Here is a 26648-nt window from a genome sequence, read left to right as displayed (position 1 = left end):
GCTTGTGAAGGTTTTCTTTCCTGCAATGCTTTTTGAGGTAAATGCTTTCCTTTTACCATCAGCATTTTACCCTTTTGTCCCTGCATTTCAAGCTCCCAATAGGACAGCCAGTCTTCCACGCACCCTTGCTGTCCTGGGTATCACAGATCACCACGGGACTTCCAAGTCCTCTCCCAGCTCTGTCTCCTTTGCCTCTCCCATACTCAGAAGGCCAAACCTTGAAGCACCCGGAGGGACATACAAATTGCAAACAATAACCCCCTTTTGTGCATCATTGCATCAGCCTAGACTTACTTGTGAAACCAAAGTTTCTAGTAGGTGACAAACTTCGGACAGACATCATTTCATCACCCAGGCACGAGGCCAGCAGTCACCGAGCGACAGTGGGACAGCCTTTCACAAGACCTAGGAAGCCTCAAGCTCCGAAAAGGGCCAGAACTCTTCTCTCCACTCAGGAATCGGGTCACTGGATGCTTTGTTTCGCTTCGGCGTGGTGGGATTTTGATCGTCGCTGCTGGCATAACTTGTGCCGGTGACGTGGTGGTCACGCAGCAGAAACCCTGAGGACGAGCGAGGCTGCTGGGACGCTGCTTTGGCAGCGTGAAGCGATAAGCTGTGTCACTTGTCCTCTCCGGCACCGGGAAGGGAAGAGGGCATTGCCATGGTAATGGGATTTGCCAGCTTGGTGCATGGCATTCCTCAGCACGGCAGCATCAGTGATGCTGCCAGGGTGCCGGGGCGATGGGGACCCGTCCGGGAGGAGCTGGCGGCATCGGGTGCTGCAGTTACACGAAGCAGCCTTCTCTCTTTTTGGAGAAAGAGACTCACCTAGATTTAAGCCTCAGTGGCAGCCTGGCTTAAGAAAAAGATGGTGATGCACAAGCAGGCGCGTGAACAAACCCGGGAGGGAGGAGTTGAGAGTGCAAAGCCTGAAGCGAGAGTTGCAAGCCACGGTTTGCACTGCTGGTTGCAACCTGTTTCCTCAAAATGTAGAGCAGGGCTTTGCAGCGAGAGCCGTGCTGGGAGATCAGAGAGATGGCAAGAGATAGCAGGTGGAGGTGGGGGAGAGGAAGGATGAGAGGGTGTCACACAGGGTGTCATGCCTCCCCGTCTCACAATTTGCGCTCGCTTTGTGCACGCAGGCACTTGCACACCTCCCCGCAGAGCCGTGGGGTTAGGAGGGACTCGGGGCTGGAAAATGCCCCAAATCTTATTTGCTCGTTTGACACTCCCACACCAGAGTCCTCCTTAAAGGCACAAATAATGAGACTCGCTATTTGTGGAGCGGGGAACTCGCGAGGGAGGGAAGCCTGGCTGCAGCAAATGCAGTTACCCCCCGGGCACTCCTGTAGCTCAAAAGCAAGGCGGTCACCTCCCCAGACCGAAGGATGACGAACGGGGTCTCATATCAGTCCCCAAATGCATGCCCAGACCCTGCTCACCCTGGGCAGGGCACTCCGGACGGCAGCAATGCAACCAATGAGCTGCCCAAATCTGGCACGGCGGGGACCGCAACGGCTGTAGCGATCATTACCAGAGGTCACCTCATTTGCAGGCACCAGAGCAGACACACATGGGTCCGTGGTGAGCTGAACCGTGGTTCAGCTGCTGCTCCAGCCACCCCCTGCCCTGAGATGGGCGAGAGCAACATCCCAAGACCTTTGGGACTCAGAGTGCAAGGAGCCGGCGGGCAGGACAACTCCTGCAGCCACCAGCACACTCACCCGTTGGGATGCCGGCGCTATTTTTGGCGTTTACAGGTGGGAGAGAAACAGTTCAACACTTCTGCTAAAACCCCTTCAAAGCCGACGCAGCGAGATAGAAAGCATCTTGCATGAATGACTGCAAGAGGGCATCCCGCAGGACCGGGCACCGAAGGAGGCTCTGATTCATACCGGCACGTTTGGACCCAGAGACATAACCCGATGGCTGGGTCACCAAAACATCGCTCCCTGTGCCTGTTCCCCACCTTCCCCACTTGACCTCTCAATGCTAAGCTCGCTCCCGCATCCATCCGCACCCGCCCAGCTCCATCCTCCCCCCGAAAAGCACATTTTGGTGGCTCACCGACAGGGAGGGGTTGCCCTCGTCCTCAACGGTGACCACCAGGCTGTAGAAGCTTTGCCGTTCGCGGTCTGGTGGGGAGGGCCGGGTGGCGATCTCGCCGGTGACGCGGTCCATGCGGAAGGTCAGGTCCTCGTTCCCACGGGTGATGTAGTAGGAGAGGACGCTGTTGAGGCCGACGTCCCGGTCGGTGGCGCGTACCTGGGCAACCGCCGTGCCACCGCCGACGTTCTGCGGGGCGAGATGGCGGGGTGAGGGGCAGAGATACACAATGCACCTCATCACATATAAACTATATAATTAATAACGTAAATAACATAATTCTTATATAGAGTGGGTTTTTTCCAGGCATTGTGGTGCCTGAGGCTCCAAACTCACTGCCCCGACACCCAGCAGAGTTGCACCTCTTTTTCCTTATGTTACAGCATCTCCCATTTGTTGCAATGAACCTGTTTGATTCCCTGCCGCAGAAAGCTGCGCGTTAGGTCCTTTCTAGGCTGGCACAGCCTGAAAGAGTGTAAAAACCATTGTGTGTGCAAAGGTGAAGGCTGTGTAGTGGACCCAGAGCTCGGCTAATTATTTTTGGATAGTCCCATTACAGGGGAAAACAGAATAGAAATTCTGTTCTTCAACCAGCTCTGAACACATATTAAAGAGATAAGAAAATCCTAACAGGGCAATAACTTTAATGCAAAGCTATTCATCATGAGCAGCACTTCCTCACAGCTAAGTGTCACTGGCTATTACTTGTATTTCATTTTTCATCATCAAATTGAGAACCCCTCGGTCCAGGAATTAAACTGTCAGGAAATAAGTTGTCTTTTCTCATGCCTGATTGTGTTTTATTGCTTAATTATCTAGCTCTTGCCAAGCTGCTTCCTGAAAGCAATTCCTATTCTGCATTGCACCGCCTCTCTTGTGTCACTTCGGTGGCATTTCCATGGGTGTGTAGCCACTTCTCCTTCCTGCTGGTCCCTGCAGCCTCATGGGCTTAAGTTGCCTGCAGAGCTCTCTCCTAGCCCAAAACTAGGAGTCCGTAACAGGTGAGGGCTTGCAAGGGGCCACCAACCCTTAAATCACCCAAGGTGAGGTTTGCAAGGGGTCAGGAACCCTTGAATTACCCAAAGTGAGGTTTGCAAGGGGCCACCAACCCTTAAATCACCCAAGGTGAGGTTTGCAAGGGGACAGGAACCCTTAAATTCCCCAAGGTGAGGTTCGCAAGGGGCCACCGACCCTTAAATCACCCAATGCGAGGTCTGATCACTCCGTTGTCCCCACCTGCCTTGTGGTCAAACCTCACCTTGGGAGGATGGAAGGAGAGGAGCCGGGCTGGGTGCTCACCTCGCTCACGCTCACGTTGTAGCCAAAGGGGCTGTCGATGATGGGGGGGTTGTCATTGACATCGAGGATGTTCACTCGCAGAGTGTGCTCCTTCCTCCGGGGGGGCACACCCCCATCTGAGGCTTGGATCTGTGGTTGGGGGATGGATTTTTCAAAAAATGCACTTTTTAAGCTCACAGCACCAAGAAAACAGCCTCGATGCTCAAACCAGAAGAAGCCCAAAGAGGTAAGCGGGGTGGTTTGGTGCTTACCCGTAAGGTGTAGTGATCCAGCAGCTCCCGGTCCAGTGGCCGTGCCACAAACACCTCGCCATAGGTGTTGTTGGTGGTACGGATCTCGAAAGCTCGGCCAATGTTCCCCGATGTCAGCGAGAAAGTCACCTGGAAACATCACGGGGAGAGAAAAACAGGGCAGGCAATGCGATGCTGTGAGGAGAAAGGAGAGAAAGGCGACCCTACAATAATAAACCCAGCATCAACTCGGGAAGTCTCTGAGCATTTTAAAAGGTCCAGTGCGTTGGGGTCCGCAGGAGTGCTGGCTTATTGCAGCCGCCCCAAAGCAAACACCCATGGGCCAACTCCGGTCCCATCCACAGCCCTCTTACGACGCTAGCAATTTTTGGTATTGAGGGTGACGGGACCTCATTAACGTCTGTCTGCTTGGTAAAGAAAATAACACATGTCAGAGAGCTTCCTGCTCAGCCTGCCACGGGCTTCGCTGCCGTTCCCCGTGGTGGGAGAGGCCACAGCTGGTTTTCAGATTGTCGGGCTCCTTTTGACACATGTTCCGCAGAGCTCTTTGCCCCAGACAGCCCAAGGACAATGCTTTTCCTCTCCTGCAGGAACACCTCGACCGGGCAGCGTCGGTACCCACTGCACAACGCCCCCAAAACTGCTTACATCAGCGACCAGAGTTTGCTCTCGCAGGGATGCAGATGAGGGGAAGGGGTTGGAGGCGTTTCTGCCTCGGCGAAGCACTACCACAGCCTTACGGGCAGCTCCAAACCTGCTGCGCCGGGCTCCCTACCTGTCCGTTGCTGCCTGCATCCGGGTCACGGGCCAGAACCACGGCCACCCGCTTGCCGACCACGCTGTCCTCCGCCACGCTCACGGAGGAGTCGGAGGTGATGTCGAACTGGGGGCTGTTGTCGTTCTCGTCCAGGACCGTGATGGTCACCTGCGGGCATGGCACGGGGCTCAGGTAGGGTGCGGGCAGGAGCCCACCTGGCATCAACAGCCGCGCTGATGCTGCCGGCAAACTCTCGACCTGCTGCACCCGCCCTGAGGTGCCAACAGCGTGAGTGCTGTCCATCCCACATAGGAATGGGTGCAGGTGTTTAAGCCCAGGAGCTGAAGCTACATCCCGGTCTGCAGAGGAGGAGGAGGAATGCTTAGAGGCTGGAGAAAGAGCACAAGGGTGCTGTAGCTCTCAGGTGGTGGATTTTTCTACGGAGCATCCTCTGTTTTTTTATCCTTTTTAGCAACTCACACTGCTGCAGGGTGACCCTTTCCTGCTAAGTTTTTCACGTGCAGCCATTTCATCCGTGCTTACCGCACCTGAGGTTGGGCAGGGTTTGCTTTAAAGCTAAACGGACACAAAGGAGTCGGAGCTGCCTGTATTTAACTAAACCAGGGCAAGCGGGGCATATAGAAGACCTGAGCTCCCTCCTGGGAAAAGGCACATGGGCGAGTGAGAGACCGGGCAGGAGATACTCGGAGGGACACCCCGCCGCAGCGCAGAGGTGACCAGGGACCAGGCTACCTCGGCCACAATTAGCCAGAGGAAATGCTCTCATCGCGTTTGTAATCAAAGAGCTGCAATGCGACAAAGAAATGAGAGAGGAAGAGCTTTTCTGTTCCCGGGGCTCTATTTATGGGTGCCCGCAGCCCCCAGGTGTGGCCAGGCTGAATGCAACAACATCCCAGAGGAAGCTGGGGAGCGAGTTGTGCGCCTCGAGGTGATTCGGTTATTGTTGCCGCTGAATTAAAAACAGAGAGCCAGGAGCGGTGAGAGCCCATTCAGCCGCTGCGATGGATCCGGCAGCTGCTGTCCCAAGTGCCAGATCAGGGCGTTGGGATTTTTGCTGGCTGGCACCACGTCCCAGGGGGGTGTCATAGAGGCTGGTGGTGGTGGGACAGGGCTGGAGACCTCCGCCCCGGTCCCTCCACGCAGCTCGATGTGGAGTTCAGGATGGATCCTGGCCCCCAAGGTGATGCCAGCATGACGGACACGCTTACCTTCTGTTGGATGAGAGCAGAAGGGGAAACAGAGAAAACAAAAAAAACTAAGAGTTAGTGGGGGATGAGGAGGTGCGGGCACATGCGAGGGGCAGTGGGCTGGCCCTGCGTCCCACCGTGGCAGTGTCGGGGGGCACCGGTACCCCCCTGTGGTGATTCAGAGGCTCCCCTGTTGGTGCATCCCCTGTTTTTTTCTAGATGAGCTTGGTAGATTTGCCCTTCGCCCTGGGAGATGCTCAGACAAGAGCATGGCAGTGTGCGGAGCGCACAGCCGCCGGCACCCATGGGTGGGGACAGGCAGCGCTTGCAGCATCACTGCCTTTATCGTCCAGCATCCTTTTTAGAGGCAACAGATGCACCAAGGCATGAGAGCGCTCGAAACGCAGAGCGCTGCCCAGCGCTGCGGGCCAGCCTCCCGTTTCAAACCCCCCAGGGGCCCCGCTCCTCCAGCTGGCCCAAACCAGCAGAGTTTGGCTAGTGCTAGCCGAGCTGCCCCTGCCCACGGCACGGGGACCAGGCTCGCCCTGCACCCGATGTGCCTCCTGCCCCAGCAGAGAAATGCAAATCATCCCCCTGCTCGGCTGCCTTTGAAACTGCCAAATATAACCCTCTTAAACATAAACCACCGTGAAGTATTTCAAGCCCCCAAATTTACCTCCCTCAAAATGGTTTTAGCTTGGTAAGTGACCTGCAAACTCTACAGTTTGGGGTGGGTATTTTCTTTTGTTCTGAGAAATCCCACCCTATGACATGCAGAAGCTAAAAGGCACCAGTCCATGCTTATGCAAATACAGGTTTTCCCCCAAATCAGGGTTTCCAGACCCCGGTGGCCGGAGCAGAGAGGACAACTAGGACAGGCTGTCCCATGCCAGAGGAAGAGGGACGTGACCTGGTCTGCCTGTGCAAAGGTTGGTGGGGAAGCAGGTAGAAGCTACTCACCACCGTAGAGTCGATCTTTGGTCCTCCATCATCAGCCACCACCGTCAAGGTATAGAAATCCCCCTTCTCTCGATCCACCTGGCCTTTGACCGTGATCACACCCTGCCAAGGATGAACAGCTATGTCAGCCATCAACACCAAAGTCCACAGTGGACAACCAAGCCAGGAGGGACCAGGCTGTGGCTACTTACAGTGATCCCATTGATCTTGAAGAGGGAGAGCGCCTGGGCATTAGTGTTGGGGTCAAACTTGTAGGTGATCTGGTTGAGGTTGTCGATGGAGCGGGCCTGGACCCGGAGCACTTCGGAGCCCAGGGGGATGTTCTCCACGATCACGGCCTCGTAGCTGCTGTTGGAGAACTGCACAGCCTCGTCCAGCTCGTTCAGCAGGCTGACGTACACGCTGCAGAAGCCCTGGTTGTTGGGGGGTGCTTGGTCCGTGGCAGAGACGTTCATCAGGTAGCTGGTTTTGGTCTCGTAGTCCAGGTACTCGATCGTCGTGATGAGGCCCGTGCTCTCATCGATCTCAAACTTCCCTTCGGCACCCGACAGGATTTTGTAGTTCACCAGACCGCCGTTCCCTGGGGCAGGAGCAGGAACCACGGTGCCGGTTGGACCAAGCATCCCAAAGAGGCAGGCGCCACCGATGCTGACCCCGAGCATGTAGCAGAGCCCATCCCACATGGGGATTTCAGCCCAGCCAAGCCAGGATCCGTGCAATGGCTGATTTCACCGCTTCCCCCCCAAGCTGGGTGTTTCTATAAGCTCACCCCCAGCTTCCTACCTGTGTCTCGGTCGGTGGCCCGGACCACCGCCACTGAAGTCCCTATCCCCGCCGTCTCCCGCAGCCCCAGGCGGTTGTACTGCCGCTGGGTGAACACTGGCACCTCGTCATTGACGTCTTCCACATAGACGATCACCTGCGAAACCCCCCCGAGAAACCATGGGTGAGCCGGGCAGGCTCGTGAACCCTCACCAGCTGCTTACACTTGCGAGGGGAAATATATCCTACACGGCACTCATCTGTTGCGCAGGAGAAACGTTATCTCTACTAGAAATGCCACGTGATGGAGAGTGAATGCACACAGTTTAACATCATAGACTTAAACAAGCCCCGTGGCCAGAGTGACTCAGTCCTTCCCTGGCCAGAGGGAAGTACAGTCTGTATATTAATTCCTCCGTGCTTTGGGATCCCCTGCTCAAAACCATGCAGTTAGACACCCTGCAATGTAGAAACACCGATGACTCGGTGGGAAATTTTGCTCAAAGTTCAGCAGGTCAAGCTGCATTTTCTCCCCTTTCCCCAGGGAACATCCTTTCTCCTCCTGGTTTTCTGCTTGCCGCTGGTGCTGCGAGCACGTCACGCTCGGCCAGAGCCCACCATGAACCCAGCGGGTCTAAAAATAGATGCAACCAAGGGGCTGGGTTCGTGAGAACCGTGGGAAGCTGGTGTATTGCTGCTAAAGATTATTGTCACGAGGTCCTGGCTTATTTAAATAGATGCCTGGCCAGGAGACACAGTCTTCATCAGGCTGAGGCTCAGCTCTTCCTCCTGGCAGCAGAGCCGCATCTCGCTGGGCGAGCCCGACTCCCTCTGACAGCGACTGCGCGCCACTTAGCAGCCTCATCGCACCAAAATGTCACAGGAAAAAAGAAAAAAAAAAAGGCAACAAAAAAACCACCCCAACAAGCTCTTCTCCACCCACGGGCAGCCCCCGGAGACTTTCCGTCAGCATTTCCATGCCAGATCTCTCAAACTTCCTGCACGCCTGCAAGGGCTGGAAATGACCGCCCGCTGATGCAGCATCCCAAATATTTTGCACGAACACCTCCGGCGCCCAGCCCCGCTGCCCACCCCTTGGCGGCTGCCAGGTCCTTACCCGCACGGAGCTCCTCATGGGTCCCTGCTCCGTGTTGTAGGCCTCCACCTCCAGGACGTGAGAGGAGTTTTGCTCCCTGTCCAGGTGCCGCACGCCTCGCATCACCAGCCCGGTGCTGGGATTGATGCGGAAGTTGTTCTGCTCGTTTCCTGGTGGGGGGCGGAAAGCCAGATGGATGCTGCCCACCGCCCGCGGCATCAGTCCTGCCGATGCACGGAGCTCTCCCCGGGGGGCTGCCTCGGAGGCAGATTATGGAGCAAAACCCAAGTCCCCATCACCTTCAGCTCCATCAGGCTCAGCTCAGCAGGGTTTGGCCCTGGTCAAGCCAGGAGCTACGGCATCTCGGTGCCCGTCAATGGCAAACCGTCCCCTGGCAACTAACCCTAATGCTCAGGTTTTGCTCAGGGGTGGGGGAAATGTTTCTGTGGGCTGCAAAGCGCAAAAGAACGGAGAGCGCAACGAGGCTGGGCGTGCAGCCGGCCAGAGCCCGGTGCAAACACAGCGATGCACGAAGGGGCACCTGGACTTACCCTTGACAATCCTGTACCACACTCTCCCGTTAATGCCTTCGTCCGCGTCTGTGGCTTTCACCTGCGTGAGAAAAAAAAAGCAGTGAAGGTAAAGGGCAGAGATTTCCAGGCCGTAACAAGTCCTCCTGCCCTGCTGAGGCTGGACATCCTGCTCCTCCGCCTGAGCCAGGGAGCTTACCAACTGCCAAGCAAAACAAGTTACCCCCCCCCCCCCCCATCGCTGGACAGCAGGGATAGCAGGCTTGGGAGCCCTCGGCTGCCAGGTTAGCTGTAGGATGTGCTCAGGGTGAGAGCTGTGCCTGAGGACCATGCCATGAAACCCGCTGGTCAGCCAGCGTGCTGCCGGAGGTGCCTCCATCGGTCCTGCCCTGCACGCCAGTGCTTGCCCAGGGACGGAGCCTCCCTGCCCCCAGAGCCGGCCCGGGCTGGGCAGGGAATGCTGCTCCTGCGCCTGGTGGGCACCCAGCCCATGGCATTGGGGTGTGTCACGCACCGCGTTAAAGGAATGACCCACCTCTCGGCCGGCAGACGAGTCTGCACCTGGGTCTATCGGCTCTGAGAGCTGCTGGCATTTACCTTTTCACTGCCAGCTATTGCCAAGTCCCCCAGGCAGCAGCACATACAAAAAAACCCACCAAAAACCCCATGAATGCAACCAGCCTAGTGCACGCTGGTGGTCTGGACACTGGTCCGGGTCCTCACAAGACCCCGAGCAGTGGGTGGGAACACGCCTCAGCTGTGATGCACTGCGCGGTCCATGCACGTACCGAATAAGCCATCCGCCCCAGGAAACCCAAGGCACGGGTCCCCTCTGGTGTCGCCGAACAACACTGCAGTGCTTTCCCCGCAAAGCCCAGCCAGCAGCCAGCTGGCCCCAGCAGCTGGGAAGTGGGACCTGGCGAGGGACAGCGGGCGCTGGGCTTCATCCCCAGCTGGCATCGAGCTGCTGCATCTGCCCTCTGCAGAAACCGCTTCCCACAAAGCAACCAAACCACGACCGCAGCGCTGGCCGCTGGCGAATCACCGGGGCAAGGATGTGGGGGATACCTTAGCCTCTGTTCTCCACTTGCTTCCCCAGGCAAGGCATCTCCTGCCTACAAATATTCCCCAGGGGTTTCCTTTTCCCAGGCAGGTGGGGGTTTGTGCCCAGACTTGCACTGCAAAGAGGAAGGGTTGCTGCAAAGGACGCACGTGCAGTGGGAACAGCGAGGCCATTTACAGGGGCTCAGCTTTAAAGCCCTGCGCTGGCTTTCACCCACAGCCCCACACAACGCTTGCAGAAGTCAAGAGATGCTTTTCCCAAATGCAGTTTTTGAGATGCCTTGAACTGCTCTCGTTCCCTTCCACTAAATCAGCCCAGGTCAGCAGAAATCTTAGAAAATGCTGACCCTGCACTTACAGACTCTCTGGATTTCCCACCTGTGTGCCAGGCACGCTGTTTTCCTCTATCCCAGACTGGCTCACGTCTTGCCTATAGCCAGACACAACCCCGTGCCTTGCTCCGTGTTTCACCACAGACCCAGCACTTTCCTTTCACAGCAGAAAGCTCTCCTTCCCGCACCAGCTCTTCCACCCCCGGGGCTCCCCGGAGCCATTTCTGGGCAGGAGCTGGGCTGTCTCCTCTCCTGCGTGACGGATGGGCCCCGCACCAGCAGGCGAGCGATGCCCAGGCAAACCGGCTGCCTTGGCACGGCGAGACCAGCCTGCCACACGCTGGGTCCCTCCTGGGAAAAGCTATCCTAGCAGCCAAAACACCATGTCCAGGCGGCAGCGGTGGGAGGGAAACCTAAGGGACGGGAGACAAACCTTTGCAGCTTTTTGTGCCGTTCCCTACCCTGCCGTGTCCAGGAAAATGCATTTCAAGGCGAGCAAATGGGAAGGTTTTCAACACGATGAGCGCTGCATGGGAGCAGCAAACCGCACCCTGCAAACACCCACTTAGCCACCCTTTTGCCGGCTCACCCAAGCATTTGCTGCAGGCAGCTCCGGCACATAAACCAGGTGAAATGGGTCAGCCCAGGTATTTGGGTTTTATTTAAAAAAAAAAGTAGCTTGCACTAAACCAATCCATGCTCCTGCCGTTGCCGTGGCACAGCCTTGCTGCTGGGAAAAAGCTCGCCTGCTGCTGGTTTGACCCCCCTGAGGTCCCAGAAGAGATGCGGTACTTTGACGGACCCTCCCAAACTTGGCAAAACAATTTAACTTGCGTGCAACTGGTGGGAGAAAAACTCTTTCTGCTGCAGGTGCAAGGCACTGAGCGCAGCCGAGCGCCGGGTGCCTCCAGCCTGCTTTATCCCCCTGCTAGAGAGAGCAGGCTGCCGGCAGAGCCAGCCTTTTGCAGGCCACCTTTCAAACACCCCCCAGCTACTGGAAAGGGGTCAGAAAAGGAGGAGGAAGGCGGGGGAATAAAAGGATGGAAAAAAGCAGGCGGCTTGGCACAGAGTTGCTGGGAAAAGGGGGAGCAGGCGTGCAGAGAGCAGCCCGCTGCCCCCTCCCCGGCGCGGGGGGCTCAGCCCACGACCGTACCATCCAGCCTTCCCGCAGGGGCAAAGTCTGGGGAAACACAGCCCAGGGGGCTCGGCCCCTCGCCCCAGCGAGGAAAACAGCCCCAGGGCACCGCCGTGCTGGCAAAGCCCGGGGGGGCTCAGGGCCCCTTGGCTTTGCACGCTCGGGCTGTCCTCAGCCTGGCTGCCATCTCTCTCCCACCCTCCCTTGCCCTCCAAAAGGGAGGAGGGGGCTGGCAGCCGGCAGAGCATGGTGGGAGAGGCGGCAAGGCAGGCGTGTGGGAGGCAAAGCCGGAGCTCGGCCGGCTGCTGAGAGGTAGGGAGCCCAAACCCCCGCGGCAAACCCACCGCCGGCCACTCAGGCTAACCCCAAGGGGCGAGTGAGGCTGGCCAGGGACGTGCCACCGTCCCCGGCTGCATAGCTGCTGTCCTTGGCCCTGCAGCCGCCCGGGGAACGGGCTGCAACCTGGGTGGGGAGGGGAGACGCGAAGTTTGGGGTGGGTTTGAAGTCAGGCATCCCTCCTCCCTTGCCCGACACGTTGCTTTGTCTGTGCCGGTGATGGGAGAGGGGGAAAGTCCTGCAGACGCAGCGCTGCCAGTTAACAGCAAGGGTGATGGGGTACAGCATCACGTAAAGCCCTTTGCTTTCGGTACCCGGCTATCCGGGTCGGTAAGCTGGGTGTTTGGTACCCTCCACCGTTACCTCCTCCTGCAAGCCAGTGGAAAGACTTAGCGCATTGGGAAAAGCTGGGGAGCTCCAGGAAAGCACCACTAAGCAAGACGGGGAGGGGAAAGAGAGCTGCTTCTCATCTGAGCTGTATTACAGGCACAGAAATGCCTGAAAACAGCCTTTTCTTTGCAGGAGTTTGAGAAAAGGGAGGGAGAGCATATGGAAAAACTCCTGCCAAACTCGCCAGCTGGGCCAGGCAGTGCCCGGTGCTGGGCAGAATAACGCTCGCTGTCTTCTGCTCACGCATAAGAGTCATTTCTTCTTCCTCTCCACCTTCCTCAGCAGCATTTTGCTTTTTGCAATTTCTCTTCTTTTCCTAGTGCGAGGAGTGCTACTTTTACCAAGCTCTGACGTTTCCACTGATAAGACCCCAATTTTGGTGGCTTTTTGCTGAAATTCTGCTGAAATCACCGTAGCTCTGTCTCAGGCAGGAGGTGGGAGGCAATCCCCTTTACCCACATTAATAGACTGAAAACTTATCGGCCCTCAAAAAAAGTCACCGCTCATGTGTACTCTGCAAAGATTTCCCAGATTTTTAGTAGCTCCATTTCTGGAAGGGCTTAGGGATCAGGCACGGGGCAGCCCGGACCTTCCCTGAACCTGCAGCTCTGCCAGCCAAACCAGGTGTGAGGAGAAGACGGATGGGAAGTGAGAGGAGAAGACAGCATGGCTGGAAAAGCCTGGGAAAACATCAGTGTGATCGCTCATGATTGGTTTCTAGGGAACACCATCAGTTGGCTCTAAAAGAAAAACCCTACAGCCACCACCAACAGAGCAGAAAAACAACTCGAAAAAATGACCCACGCCTCCCGGCTCACTCATAACGAACAATGTAAGGTCACCAAGCCAAACCACGTGCGGTTAGTAAATGCCAGAATTAAGGTAGCCGTGGTAACCTCGATTCAGGCTGCCTTTGGGGGTTTTCATGCCCTGTCCCCGGGCAGCGCAGAGGAGCAGCCTGCCCACGGAGCGGGGGGTCCGCGGGATGGCTGCGGCTGCTCCGCTCCCAGAGCGGGAGGGGAAAGGGGCTGAGCCAGGCAAGGAGAGGCTGCACAGTAAAGAAATGCTTTTGGGGTGAAGAGAGGTGAAAACATCACTTTGGAGCAGGGGATGAGAGCCCTGACCCCGGAGCCTGCTTGCAATACGCATGGGGATTCACCCAAGTTAAGGTTTCCCCAGATGTCGACCCATTTATTTTTGCATTTCCCATTTTCTGAGCGCAGACCTGGCTCTGACCCACTGGAGTGGCCACGTCTCCCCAGAGCCTCCCAGCTCTGACCGGGCCAATACAGTCCTTGCCCTGAGGTCACCAGCATCACAGCTTTGAACGCCCAAACCCAGGCAAGGCAAAGTATTCCAGAAATAAATCACATCTCCCAAGCGCCTCAAGCCCAGCACCCAACTCTAGGGGAAATCTGTGACCTTATTCCCTCCCTATCTCAGCTCATTGCCTGCAAGAGGAGGAACACGGATCCTGCAGGAGCGATCTGTCCCCTCTGGGATGAGGCAGGGTCCCGGCAAACCAGAGCTGGGAGCTCACCCACACGCAGAGGGTACAGCGGGGGCACAGACAACCCGAGTTCAGGGACTCCTTAACCTCCGAGCGCTCGGCCTTGCAGCTCGCACGGTGTTTGCTGAAGGTTGTTTCCTCCTGCGTAATTTGGACGGTGAGCGGTTTGTCTCTTCTGATGCAGCATCTCGCTTTCCACTGGGCTCGTCTCCGCCGGGGTGTCTCATAGTTTCCAATTAGTGACTAAAGACATGTCGCCGATGTCTCCTCTCCCCTCTTTTGAGTGTTTTACCAGTGAACATCTGGCTGCTGCCTACACAAACCTGCGTGGCTTTGGGATGGCGGCTGCAAGAGCAGACCCAGAGACCCTGGCAGTCCCTGCAGCCCTGCCTTTTCCCCCTTAAGCTCTTAAATTGGCTCAATCCAAACCCGTGCTTGCCAGGAGATTGCCTGGACACGGACCAGTCTAACAGCTCTCCATCGCTCTTCTAACTCCCACATCTCTGTAGGAAAGTCAGCGTAATGAAGCTTTACCCCCAGCATACAGGCTAGAGCACCACGGGCCAAGCCGAGCTGGTGCGTTGCGGAGGGTTGGCACAGCAATATTTCCCCAGCCCTCATCTCCAAGCTGGGGAGCTGCTGGCCTCAGGCACAGCCTGGCTGGGGCCGGGAATGGGCGCAGGGGAGCAAAATGATGGGTGCAAACTGCTCCGGGGATGGGAGTTGGGGGGGATGTGACCTGGTGGGGAAAGGAGAGGACAGTCGCCATCAGGTGTTTGGTAAGAGCTCTTACTGATGAGGCTTTGGGAAGCTGGTTTTGCATCACTGTTTGCAGATCTGGCTGAGAAACCCGTGACATGTCTGAACCTGAAACCAGGTCAGAAAAACGCCTAACCCAAGTGGATTTTTGGCACAAGCAGGGTGAGGGCGTTAGACTTCGCCCCTGCAAAAAAAAAAAAAAAAAAAGGCAACGCTAGTGGAACGCTGCAGCTCAACGGGGAGCTCTGGGTGGAGGTTCAACTAATTACCCATTTTCTTTGGGGGAGAGGGAATAATCAAAAAACCCCAAATGATAGTCAATTCAGCAAAACCACATTTCTGGGGAATAGAGAAGAACCAAACCCCAGCAGCCTGGGGGGAGGATTTTGGACCTTCTCTAGCGCACGGTTATATATCGCTCCCAGAAAAGCTTCATGCAACGTGTGCATGTGTTCACTACAGGTGTCATCACTGGGGCCGTGGTACTGTGTGTACGTGGTACTACCTGTGCTAGATTTCTTTGTCAGATGGTTTTGCGCTTCAGGGTAATACTTTGCAGTTATAAATCCTACCTCTGTGCTTTGCCTGCTGGCAAAGCAGACAGACTCCTGTCACCCTGTGTCACAGAAAACATGGCCAGGAGGACCTTGGACATCAAAGCAAGCCAAAAATTCACCAGGTTGGACAGAGGGTAGCTGTTTGTCCAGCTTCTAGGTGGTAATCACCTGTGTCGCTTCTCTCTGTCATCTTGTGCACTGCAGGGAAGATGAGCACAGAGGATGCTGGCAATGGGACCTCTCCCACCCCACCTCTCCTTGGACTTCTGCTTTCAACCACCGAGCTGGTCCCACCCATTACCGCATCCCCCGAGAAGGCAGACCCGCTGCCCATCATCATCACGCTCGTCTGCATCTTCCTCCTCCTGGCAACCTTCCTCATCTTTGTCACCCTCTGCAAGCCAGCAGCGCTGGACCAGTCCCGCTCCGGGCCCCTTGAGTGCATGCCCCATCACCCGGCGGGTGCTAGCGAGCCCCAGCTGAGGCTCTGGAAGCGGCTGGGCTCCCTGCGGTGCTCCATCAACACCTTCAGGAGAAGTCGGCTGGTGTCCCAGAGCCAGCTCGCCCGCCCCAGGAGCTCCCCTGCCAGCCAGGACTGGCACATCATGGAGTCCACCAAAATGTGATCCTGCTCCGTGGGAACTAACTCACCCCGCACCGCTATTCTTTCCCAAGCTTTTGGTTCAGGCTGAGTTCCCTCCTCAAGCAGCCCCTGGTATCCTGGGCATCCTGGCAGAGCCCCTTTAAGCAGCTCATTTCCAGGCAGCAGCTCTGCAAAGCGACAGGAGATTTTGCTCTTTCGGGTTCCTGAACGCTTTCCAGGTTACTGTTTCCTGGCAGGAAAGGTGGAGGCATCTGAACTACACCCACACGCAGCTATCACCGGGCAGTCCAAAAAAATACTGCTGCTTCATTTCTTTTGGAAAACATCGTGCAAGTTGCGAGACACCTGAACGAAGAGCCTGGGCGAGAGCAGAGCAACCTGGCTGCCTAACAAGCATCGCCTTAGAGGCATCCTAGGGAAAACATGCTCCACAAAAAGCAATCCTCAGCTGAGATCACCCCCTGAGATGTGCTCCCGAGCAGGTGGAGGAAGGCTCATGCCTGCCACATGCTGCCCGGTCCCTGGCCCACCCCATCCCCGTGCGACGAGCCGTGGGTTGCTGCGGTTGATTCTTGGAAGGATGCATGCTACAGCTGTCTGCTGGAAACCTGCTTCAATAAACGAGCAGTGGGAGCAGGTAAACACGCCTATAAATGAGTTAAAGACGCCTTTTGAGGCTCGCAGGCGCTGCCAACTTGGAAAGCCACCACGCAAGGCTGAGCCGCTTGTTTCTGCTGGGAAAGGGTACAACAGCCAGCAGGAAATCTGAAGTGCTTAAAGGAATCGGGAGGAAAAAGAAAAAGTGGTTTAATTCTTCCAGGTCTGCAGCTCACACTACATTCAGCCATCGAGTGCACCCCCTTGGGTGAAGCCTCCGTGCCCAGCGAGGCCCCATGGTGAGCACTGAACCCCATCTCTCTGGGTTTCACGTGGTTTCTATCCTTCACGGGGTGCAACGCTGCATCAGGACCCCTCTGCTCCACTTGGGACATTCTCGCTCTCCTCCTGCCCTGGGCTGCCTGGCTTTCAGACCCGCAGCCGTTCAGCTTCTCGTGCGGCTCTAGATGTGTAAATAACTGGGTTAAAAGGAGCAGCGAAAGGGCTCTGAGCCCCTGGCTCTTTAAAGCCAGGTCAATCTGCTGATCTGGGCTGGGGCAGAGGATGCAGAGGGTGGGATGGGGGCTGATGAGGGCAGCGTCTGCAAGAAGGGAATGGGGAAACCTTGGAAAACCTTCCAAAACCCTCTTGTTGCCACAGGGATGTGGGGATGTATTTGAAGGGGCAGATGTTCAGTACACATGGTTCACTTTTAAAGGTGTAAATGAAATTAAACCCAGGTGATTGCCCATTTCCAGCTCCCTCTGATTTTGTTCTGTGGAAAACAAACTTCCCCCAGATAACGCCCCTTCTTTGCTGCAGACTGCCAAGGGCATCCCCCTCTTTTGGGAATCGTGCTCTAAGAAAAGGGGCTTTGATGTCAGACTCGGGTTTCCTCCATTCACAGTCTTTCAATCTGCAAAAAGGGCTCAGTTTTGGGAGTCCCACAGCAGGGCTCCTCTCTGCCTGCGCAGCTCCCCTGCACGCCTCCGCTCCTGGGTGCAGGGATTACAGGCAGATTCCTGACCCTGGAGACAGGCACGGTGCTACGGGCGTCACGTACGTCGTGCCACGGCACAACAGGTGATGAGGAGCCGCAGGGCTCGTGCTTGAGGACCAGCTGCCCCAAGCATGACTCCTGGCAAACCTTTGTTGCAAGAGACGAAAGGCTCCTTTCTTCTCTCCCGGTGACTCACCCTGCCCGCGAGAGCCAGGGACAAAGCTGCCCCTTTCCCCATGCCAGGAGAGGTATTCAAGGCAGAAGGAGCCTTCCCAGGGCCTTCTGCAAAGAGCCTTTGGTGCCCGCTCCAGAAGAGCCCTGGGTTTGAAGGGATGCTGGAAGCCCTCGGAGGCCGAGTGAATGCCTGCATTCATGCGGCGCTCACTGAGCCATTCAGCTCTGCCCACCGCTCCCTCAAAGAGGAACAAAAATGAAAGCAAAGCCCAAACGCTTTTCTCCCTTCGTTTTTCCCCTCTCTCAGAGCATCTCTTTGCATGCACTCTTCTCCCTCCCCCTTGAGATCTCCGCTCTCGGTCCCTTCTCTGCTGGGAGGAGGGAGAAAGCGGGGACGCAGCCAGGCAAAGGGGCCTTGCCAACGCAGGGCTTGGGTTTGCTCCTCTCGCCCCCTCCAGAAATGGGGTGAATTTCTTATTTTCCCCTTGCGCTTTGCTGTCTTCTCCCCAGAGCTCACAGCCTGGGTTACCAAAGGAGCAGGGGAGCGTATGAGCAAGAACACATCTTGCCCTGGCCTGGAGAAATAGACCACCGATGGGGAGAAAAAGTGTCCGCCCCGGGGTTCCAGCAGCTCCCAGCCACGGTGCCAGGGCCCGGAGAGCGCGGGACCCCCTTCGCCCACCCAGGGGCCCTGGTGGGAGAGAGCCACGTGCCTGCACTATGCTGCTGGCGGCCGGGATGTCCTCGGGGACGCTGACTTCGTAGCTGCTCTGAAGGAAGATGGGTCGGTTGTCATTGACGTCCAGGACGGTCACATACACGGTAGCAGTCCCGGTGCGCCGGTTCCCGGTGGGGCCATTGTCTGTACGGGAGAGAAAAGCAAGGGGAGGTTCGGTCACCTCCATCTCCTCTTTGCTGCTCAGCCCTTGACTGCTGAAAACAACAGGACCAAAATTTCTAAACTAAAATCCTCTGTCTTTTCTGAAGCTTCCAGATCCCACACGGACCACGGGGGGTTTTTTTCCTGCCTATCCTGAGAGAGAAAGGAAAAGCCAAACCGCCCCCAAGCTCTGCCACGGAGCCATTGCCCAGCAAGGCTGGGAACACAACTAGTCGTTAAAGAGGGTTTGCGACTCCATAGACTAAGGGGGTGATGCATGCTGGAAGGGACTGCTGGAGGTCAGGGATTTGGGGGATGAAGATGGGCTGGGGTCTGCACAGCAGCACCTCTGGGGCCAGTCTGCACCTCGGCCACTGCAGGGAGGCGGTGCGGGTCCGGTCGGCTGCAGCTGGCCCCGACAAAAAGCAAAAGCCCCGATGAGTTTTCTGCAGACCCAGCTCAGCTCCCGGTCAAAGAGCACCAGGACCAGTTGATGTTGAGTAGGTAAGGACGTGGCAGCGCGGCTCCTGCTTTTGCCACGAAGGATGAGGCAACGGGGAGTGTAGATTGAGTTTGGTTTTTTTAGCATGCCTGATGCAAGTGAGCACTAAACCCACCCAGCTGGAGCCCGTGGGATCTGGTGACAGGAAAAACACCCATCCGAGGGGCAGAACGGACCCTTTACCACTTGGGATCCGGTCCTGCGTGCCCAGCCAGTGCAGCATCCCCGCTGCAGAGCCCATGGCATCTGCAATGCCGTGCCCCTGAGATTTCTGACCGGGCCACTTATTTCTCCGTTCAGAAGGGACGTTCAAGTGTTCTGTAAACAGGCACATCATTATAAAGCTCTGGGGATGACAGCCAAGATGCGTTTGGCATGCAGGCCCTCTGCCCGTGCCAGGTGGCTCTGGATTAATCGGCAGCCACTGAGCCAAGGACTGGCATGGCATTAGGGGAGCGATGCTGTGGCGCTGGCATTTCTGGGTGGAGGTCTCCTCGCAGACAGCACAGAACCTCTCGGGAATGAGGGTCTTGCCTTTCCTGGGGGAAAGGGAAAGCCCCGGGGCTGGACGAGCCCGAGGGGTGAATTTACTGTCTGCAAAAGTCATGGCGGAACCAGGACATATTAATGCACGTGGGCTGTGAAATGCTAACACCAAACACAGGCTCTGGTTTATAAAGCGCCTCAAAGGTTGCTGTCTCTCTGCCACGCTTCCAAGGCAGCTCGGCATGTGCACAGCCACCCTGTGTGGCTGCGTGGCAGCCGTCCCCCAGCGGTCCGATGGGAAATCCTTACCGATAGCCTCCAGGATCAGTGTGTACGATGCCACGGTCTCCCTGTCCAGACTCACGACTGTCCTGACCACCCCATCCCTGAAGCCGACGCTGAATTTGCCATCCTGGTTCCCACCTGCAGCAAAGGACAAGGACCAGGCTACCCTGTTGTCTGGATGCAGGGAGCAGAGGGTCAGCCCGGCTGCGGAAATCACAAGCCTGCCCTCCAGAAGGGCTGCATTTTACATGGTTTTGAGCAAGGCAAGCGTAGGGCGAGCTCGTATCTCGTCCCAGGCAAAGCTTCTCTGCAGCAAAAGCGGGCAGAGCGCCTTCTCTCCGCCACATCAAATACCGTGCCTGACTCACCGCACAGGCAAGGAGTGATGGTTGTAGGAAAAGGTGAATCATATAAATGCCAGATGATTTCCTGAACGCTTCAGAAGCAAACTGGGGTCACTTTGTACGTGGCCTGCGGTATCTGTGGGACAACACTCACCTTTTCTCTTGTGGGGGAGGCTGGAGGGGCCGTGAGATGACACGCAGGACTTGCTATTGTTAGAAAACTGACTCTCTGGTGACACTTCTATTTTTGCCCTCTTCCTGAGGGCTAAATGCCGCATGTGCAGTTTGCAAGTCAAAGCGCGGCCAGGGGGTTCCCCGGGCTCCCGCTGCAGGTGCGGCAGCTGGGGTGCGAGCCAGGCACCGCCCGGGCGGCATCGCTGCCCGCCTGCTCCTTGCCCACCCAAAACCACCTGCACGCGGGGCTATGAGACGCCCTAAAACTCCAGAGAAGCTTCCAGCCCTAAACGCACATTACCCAAATGCCACCCCAGTGGCGTTAAGCCCATCCTCATGCTTTTCCTGGCTGCATCCTGGTGGTGTGAGAGGGCCGGGGATGCTGGGGGGCAAGGGTGCACCCCGAGCAGGACAAGGAATAGCGGCGGAGCGGGCAGCGAGGCGGGGAGCCGAGCGGGGCTGTTCGGCAGAGGGCGATGCCGCCCAAGGTTTGGAGGGGCTGGAAGAGGCAGCGCTGATGTGCAGAACACCCCGGCCATGGTCTGGGGCAGCCTGCTCCTTTCCACAAGCAAAGCTCCCCTTTCACAGCGTTTTGCAAGGGGTTCATACCTGTGATGAAGTAGCTGAGCTCAGCGTTCAGCCCAACGTCAGCATCCGTGCAGTTGAGCCGGACCACTTTGAAATCCCGGGCCACGTTTTCGGGCAGTGATACGTTGTAGACGGCTGGGAAAAAGGTGGGGCTCTCGTCGTTCACGTCCAGAACTGAAAGGGGGAGCAGAGCTGAGTACCCTCCAGCCTAAGGCTGCCCCTCCTGTGGATGCCAGGCTGACTTCTGCCAGGCTCCCAAAACCGCCTGCCTGCTGCTCCGAGCACCCCAGGGAATGCTCTGCCTGCTGCTCCCTGCCATTCGTGTGGTGGGGGTGCCTGCAGACCGGCTGTAAGGACTGGCCCCCATGGCTGCAGCCTGTATTTCGTTGCCTCTGATACATACACATCACCCCCCTCATGTCCAAAGAAACCTTATGTAACCGTAATTGAAGTTACTGTTTGCACCAAACTCATTTCCATCCCCATTCAGAGGAAAATCCGGGGCTTAAATATATGCTCAGTATTTCCTGGTGTATGGCAGAGGGCTCTGGAGTTACAGGACAGAAACTTCTTTTCCCAAACCCAGGCCTGGGGAGAATCCAGGGTCAGTTTATTTCCAGATGATGCTTATCCTCAGCACTAGGCTTGTGCGAAGCCAGTAAATAGAGGTGCATCAAATTAAAGACAGACCACATAATAAGGGTCTCAGCATGTCTCGTATATAAACCACATCTCTCCCCTGATGAAGTGCCCTCGTCACCCATCTTTTTGGGACCGGAGGGGGCTCTGTGGGTGGGCAGGGCTTGGAAGGGGTCTCGGCGCACCCACCTTTGACAGTCAGGGTGCTGGTGGAGCTCTTGGAGGGTACGCCGGCGTCGCTGGCTACCACCCGCAGGTAGTACTCAGCGATCCTCTCCCTGTCCAGCACGGCGGTGGAGGTGACGAGCCCGCTGGTGCTGTTGATGAGGAAATCCATGCGGGGCATCCCCACCTGCATGCGGTACGTCACCTGCCCGTTCGGACCCTCGTCCAGGTCGATGGCTACTACCTGGCGGGGAGAGCGGAGGGAAAGGGTGAGCATGGGGGAGCCCGATCTTCTCCTGATGATGAAAATCACAGCGCATAAACCCCGGGCATTTCTTTGTCCCCAAAGATGCCGGGATGAAACAAAGGGGCCTCGAGGCATCCGCCCTGCTGGGAGCAAGCACACGGGGTGGGATACCGCAACCCCTTCTGCATCCCCCCAGTCGCATTGCTGGAGGATGGAGAGGACGGAGAGGACGTATTGCTAGCCTGCTTTGCAGAAGCGATGGCGGCGACAGCAGCAGCTCCCAGAGCAGGGCACGGCAGCAACGCGGCACGCTCACCTGGAAGACGGAGGAGCCCGCGGGAAGGCCCTCGGCGATCTCGGCAGCGAAGGGCAGGTTTTGGAAAGTGGGGTCGTTGTCGTTCAGGTCCAGCAGGTTGACGAAAACCGTAGCGCTGCTGGTAGCTCGCAGGGGCGGCCTGCCGCCTGCGAAGGCCAGGAATGGGGTTTCAAGGTTAATATCTGCAGCCATTTCCAATCCTTTCCCCCAGAAGAAGTCCTCACTCTCTATGCCGACAGTCATGCAGGGTGGGGTCGCCCCGGCGAGGCGTTAACCTGCCCGTGTTACTGCTTGCGCTGCAGCCCACTGGACTAACTTCCCTGGCAGAGGAAAACTCTCCCTGGCAGCAGGCATGCAAGACAGAATGACAGCTACCCATGCATGCAGCTAAAAAACAATAGCAACACCAATTTATCCTTATCCCTGTCCTTCTGGCAGGCTGGATGGGACAACGGGCATAGCGCAGTGCAGAGGTGATGCAAAAATAGAAAAGGGCAGAGTTAAGGTTATACGTGTCTACAGGCTCTTGGAAACGAGCTGGATAACAAAAAATTATCTTCATCTCCCTCTCTCTCTACTTTTTTTTTTTCCTGAAAAAGTTTCCCTAAGATACTATTTCCAGAGCAAAAGACATTTCACACTTGATCAGCTCTTTCCCCCACTCCTGCTCAACAGATTTTCCTGGACGCTGACGGACCCAGCCTCCACGCGTTGCATCTCACCAGTCCTGCAAGCCAACCGGGCTCAGCTCCGCAGGGAAACCCCGACCTGCCCAGCAGACCTTGCAGAGCAGCCCAGAAAGAGGTTCCCCCGTGTGCCTTGACAGACTGCATCTTCCCAGCAGCACGCTACGAGCACCCGGCGCTGCCCTCATCTCCCCGCCTGCCCTAAACACTCACGTCTTTGTGCTACAGCCCCTGCCAACCTACACGCAGCCTGAGCGCAGGTCTCCTGCAAAACAGTCGTTTCACACACCAGGCGCCTTTCGGTTTGTTTTTTAAGTGTGAAATGCAAAGAATTGTGTCTTTTGCAATGAGGGGAACTTTCTGCCTCCCAGGCTCATTGTCAGGGCTGCTGCAGAAACCACCGTGCTCACGTTTTGAGGGTTTCTGGTTTCTTTTAGCAGCGGGTTTTAACCTCCTTTCATTTTTTTAACCTCACAAACATCCTTGGAACTTATTCTCAAAACAGGGAAAAAAAGAAACTTCATCGTAAAGGAAAAATTGGGCCAAGAAAAAGTCCAGCTCAACACGTGAAAACCATCAGGGAGGGAAAGCAGAGGGTGAGGAGGGCAACGCTTGCGCAACCTGAGCCCCAGCAACTTCCAGTGTGCTCCAGCTACGGTAGAGCAAGAAAAAAGAGGAGCGGGAGGAAAGCGGGACTTACAGTCGGTGACCGACACCACGATCCTCCGCATGAGCTGGGCCTCCTGGGCGTTGGGGTTCTCCCGGTCCAGAAGGACGCCGGTGGTGCGGATCTTGCCCGTGGTGCTGTTGAGGCTGTAGAACTTGTTGGGGGGTCGGATGCTGTACACCACCGTGCCGTTCTCCCCCAGGTCCGGGTCGATGGCCACCACCTGCCACAGAGAAACAGCAAAAATGAAAGCAGAGCGACGGGAATTAACTCCTATAGTGCGTCCCCATGTAGATTCACCAGTGTCTAATAACGAGGCTGAGCTCCCACGACAGGCTTCCCCATACCAGCAAGCAGCAAGAAGTTCTTCCTCCACACAGCTGTATATTTTCATGATACTTGCAGGGATTTTGTACCCTCGAGACCTCTACTGTGGTGTTAAATCTCACCGAAATTGGCCTGCAAGCCCGGGAGGTAATAGCACGGCAAGAGAGAAATGAGCACGCAGCAATCAAACGGGCTTTTCTCCTTTCAAATAAAGCCAGCTAGAAAACAAGCGCCCTTCAGAAAAATAAAATAAACAGGACAAAGACGAGTGCTGAGGAACTTGTGCTGCCACATTGGAAATACTGGAAATAATTCACTGGTGGGGTTCTCCTCCACGCCAGACATTTTGTGTTTTACTCTTCTCCCTGTGACATTTTTAATTACAGAGGCCATTTACATTAAAAAAACCCCAACTTCATTACACTCGTAACTTCCCCGGCCCCCGCTGCTTGTCCCGCAGCTGAATTTACATCGTATCGGTGACACAGTAATTATTTTCCCAGCAACTAATTGGGATGTCAAAGGCAAGATGACTTCAAGCAGGCGCCGAGCAGCGGGGCTGGTGCCACACGGAAGAGAGAAAACCACCGTGCTCTGGCTCGGGCTGCACTGCCAGACCTTTCTTCCCCCCCCCCCCCAACTCCTTTTCTTTTGCCGCCTTCCTCCTCATATGATTTTGTGGATTCTCTTCACTTTTCCCTCATTTATTTTCCGTTTCGTGCCTGTCATTTTTCTCCCGGTGTGATGGAGTACAAGCCTCCCTCTCTCCTTCTCTTTTATTTCACCAGAGGGACTTGAAAGGCTGTAAATCAATGCCTTTCAGAGAGGTCCTTGAAGGAGGTCACAGGCGAGGCTAAGAAAAGGAGAATTTGGCCAAAACCCACACAATTTGGGGAGAAAAGAAAAAAATCCCAGCAGAGAAGAGAAACACACGGGATGGGCAGCAGCGAGGAGGCTCAGGAGCAACACTTTAAATGAACTTCTGCAAGACGGTGCTTGACTGGAGGTGGCACTGGTTAGAAGGTGACACCAGTTCAGAGGTGACTCTCTGCTCCAGCCAAGCAGGTGACAACCTCGCCGGCTAAAAGGAAGAGGCTTTTAGCGCAACAGCCGCCTTCCCTCGCACGTACCGTGGTGACATCCGAGTTTGGGGGGGTCATTTCCACCAGGTTGATGAAGTACGGCTCATCCTTCCAGGTGGGATAGTTGTCATTGATGTCCAGCAGCGTGATGTTCACCTGCAAGACAGCAAGCAACGCTGCATCGGGGGGTACTGGCGTGTACCCCTGGATTTACAGCAGCACCAGGTACCCACGTTCACCCTCCGGAGGGAAAACCCACAGAAAAACAACCTCCTTGCATCTTCAGAGCCAAGGCTCCTCGGCATATCTGATCTTGGTTTGGCTCATGTGTACTTATTACCTCGCAGTTAAAACAACCGCAGGGGCACGAGGCGTGTTTTCAAGCAGCTACCTCACTGCGGGGCCGGGGGGGGATGCAAATCGGTCACGGTGGTGGGGGAGAGGGCGCAGCGGGAGCGTGGCAGGAAAGGAAAGAAAAAACTAAGTGACTGGTAAAAAGCAAAAAAAATAAAGAGTAAGTGAGAAATCGGGCGAGGGTACGGTAACAGGGGATGGGAGGTGCAAAGACAAGAGAGCACGGGAGAGGATGGTGCCCTGAAGTGTTACCTATCTTCATTTTCAGCGTCAGAAATGGCATCTAAGTGACAGTAGCGAGCCTGTGGGATGCACCCTGTCGTCTGCGAGTCTCTCACCTCCCCAGATCACCCGTTTCAATCCAGCCTGTGAGGCTATAACGGTGCCCGAGGGAAGAGCTGCAGTTCAAGGGAAAGGGGGGCAGAGGGGCAGGAGGGAGGCCCCGGCGCCTGCCCAGCCCCACGCAGGGTGTCTCGGTGGAGCTTCTCCCGGGGTCTTCTCTGCTCCCAAGTAATCGGGTGCTGCCGCCGCACTGGGCTGAGCTGCTGATGCCACCCCGTGGTAGAAGAGATGAATCTGGCCACCACGGTCTCCGGGGATGTGCCCCGGGCACAAGCCAAGGCACCGCGGTGGCCCCTGGGGAAGGTTGGTGACCCACCTCTACTCCCAGCACCCCAGGCGCTTGTCCATCACCCGGGGACCTTGCAAAGCCCCTGAACGGACCCTTATTCCCAGATCAAAAGTTATTATAGGGAACAGCTTTGAGTCCCAGGTGCGTATCCTTGCTAATGACAGTAGACGAACTTCATCGGCCACCTGAGTTTTAATATTCTTTAACTTTTTAGGAACCATGATGCAAAACCCTTGGTTTGCCTTTCAATGAAGCTATTAGGAGAACACCATCTCATCTGGAGCCCCAAAGGGGAACCCAGCATCTGACAGGCCATGCTGTTGCCCAGCCAAGGCCATCATGTGCCTCTGGGAGCCTCCATAGGGAGCTTCTAGCCTGCTACACACCTCCTGACGGCCCTCAGCAGTAGTGACAATTATTTTAGGGATCTCTTCAGCACAACCAGAATATTTCTCTGCATCGCCCTCTCTTGCGTGGGGAATCTCTCCTGCAACCCAACCAAGTGTCCTAGGAGCAAGAGCACCCAAATGTTATGAAATGTTCAAACCAAGATGGTGCCATGAGCAATAAGAGATGGTTCCTTGGCTTTTCCTGGTATTTCCAAAGACTTCTACAATCCCTTTGCAAACAACGGGTCTCCCTGACGTCTGTGAAGGGCAAGGCAAAGCAGTAGGCTTCAATCTGCAGTACAATGGCCTGTACCTCCACCAGAACCTTCTGAGGAGCCCAGGCATCACAAACCAGTTGGAAACCCTTGATCCAGGCAGTATGTGAATAGTAGTCATCAGGAACAACTAAGCATGCCTGCAGGCTCTCTGACTAAGCTTTTTCTCAAGAGGCATGAACAAAG

At 56.1% G+C, this 26648-nt stretch overlaps 2 protein-coding genes across 2 annotated transcripts in view; one reads left to right on the top strand and one right to left on the bottom strand.

Annotated features, from left to right (window-relative positions):
* Positions 1–26648, bottom strand: part of CDH23 (cadherin related 23) — a 201700-nt gene that overhangs the window by 32651 nt on the left and 142401 nt on the right. The window contains exons 20-36 of the mRNA XM_059821557.1: positions 24862–24969; positions 23438–23627; positions 22052–22197; positions 21513–21732; positions 20706–20858; positions 19603–19716; positions 18139–18287; positions 8991–9051; positions 8461–8609; positions 7365–7500; positions 6773–7161; positions 6582–6683; positions 5643–5645; positions 4432–4581; positions 3657–3785; positions 3406–3534; positions 2068–2295 (exon numbers count right to left, since the gene is read on the bottom strand). Coding sequence (XP_059677540.1) covers positions 2068–2295; positions 3406–3534; positions 3657–3785; positions 4432–4581; positions 5643–5645; positions 6582–6683; positions 6773–7161; positions 7365–7500; positions 8461–8609; positions 8991–9051; positions 18139–18287; positions 19603–19716; positions 20706–20858; positions 21513–21732; positions 22052–22197; positions 23438–23627; positions 24862–24969 — 2556 coding nt within the window. The remainder of the gene's footprint in view (positions 1–2067; positions 2296–3405; positions 3535–3656; positions 3786–4431; positions 4582–5642; positions 5646–6581; positions 6684–6772; positions 7162–7364; positions 7501–8460; positions 8610–8990; positions 9052–18138; positions 18288–19602; positions 19717–20705; positions 20859–21512; positions 21733–22051; positions 22198–23437; positions 23628–24861; positions 24970–26648) is intronic.
* Positions 15260–15676, top strand: C9H10orf105 (chromosome 9 C10orf105 homolog). Its single transcript, XM_009808000.2, has one exon. It carries the CDS (start codon positions 15260–15262, stop codon positions 15674–15676), a length of 417 nt encoding a protein of 138 aa, XP_009806302.2.

This window comes from Gavia stellata, chromosome 9 (assembly GCF_030936135.1).
Source record: "Gavia stellata isolate bGavSte3 chromosome 9, bGavSte3.hap2, whole genome shotgun sequence".
In the NCBI taxonomy this organism is placed as follows: Eukaryota; Metazoa; Chordata; class Aves; order Gaviiformes; family Gaviidae; genus Gavia; species Gavia stellata.
This window is presented reverse-complemented; position numbering and strand designations above follow the sequence as displayed.

What these genes read in the sequence shown, in the direction of transcription:
- C9H10orf105 (XM_009808000.2), top strand. Translation starts at nt 15,260, where the DNA reads ATGAGCACAGAGGATGCTGGCAATGGGACCTCTCCCACCCCACCTCTC.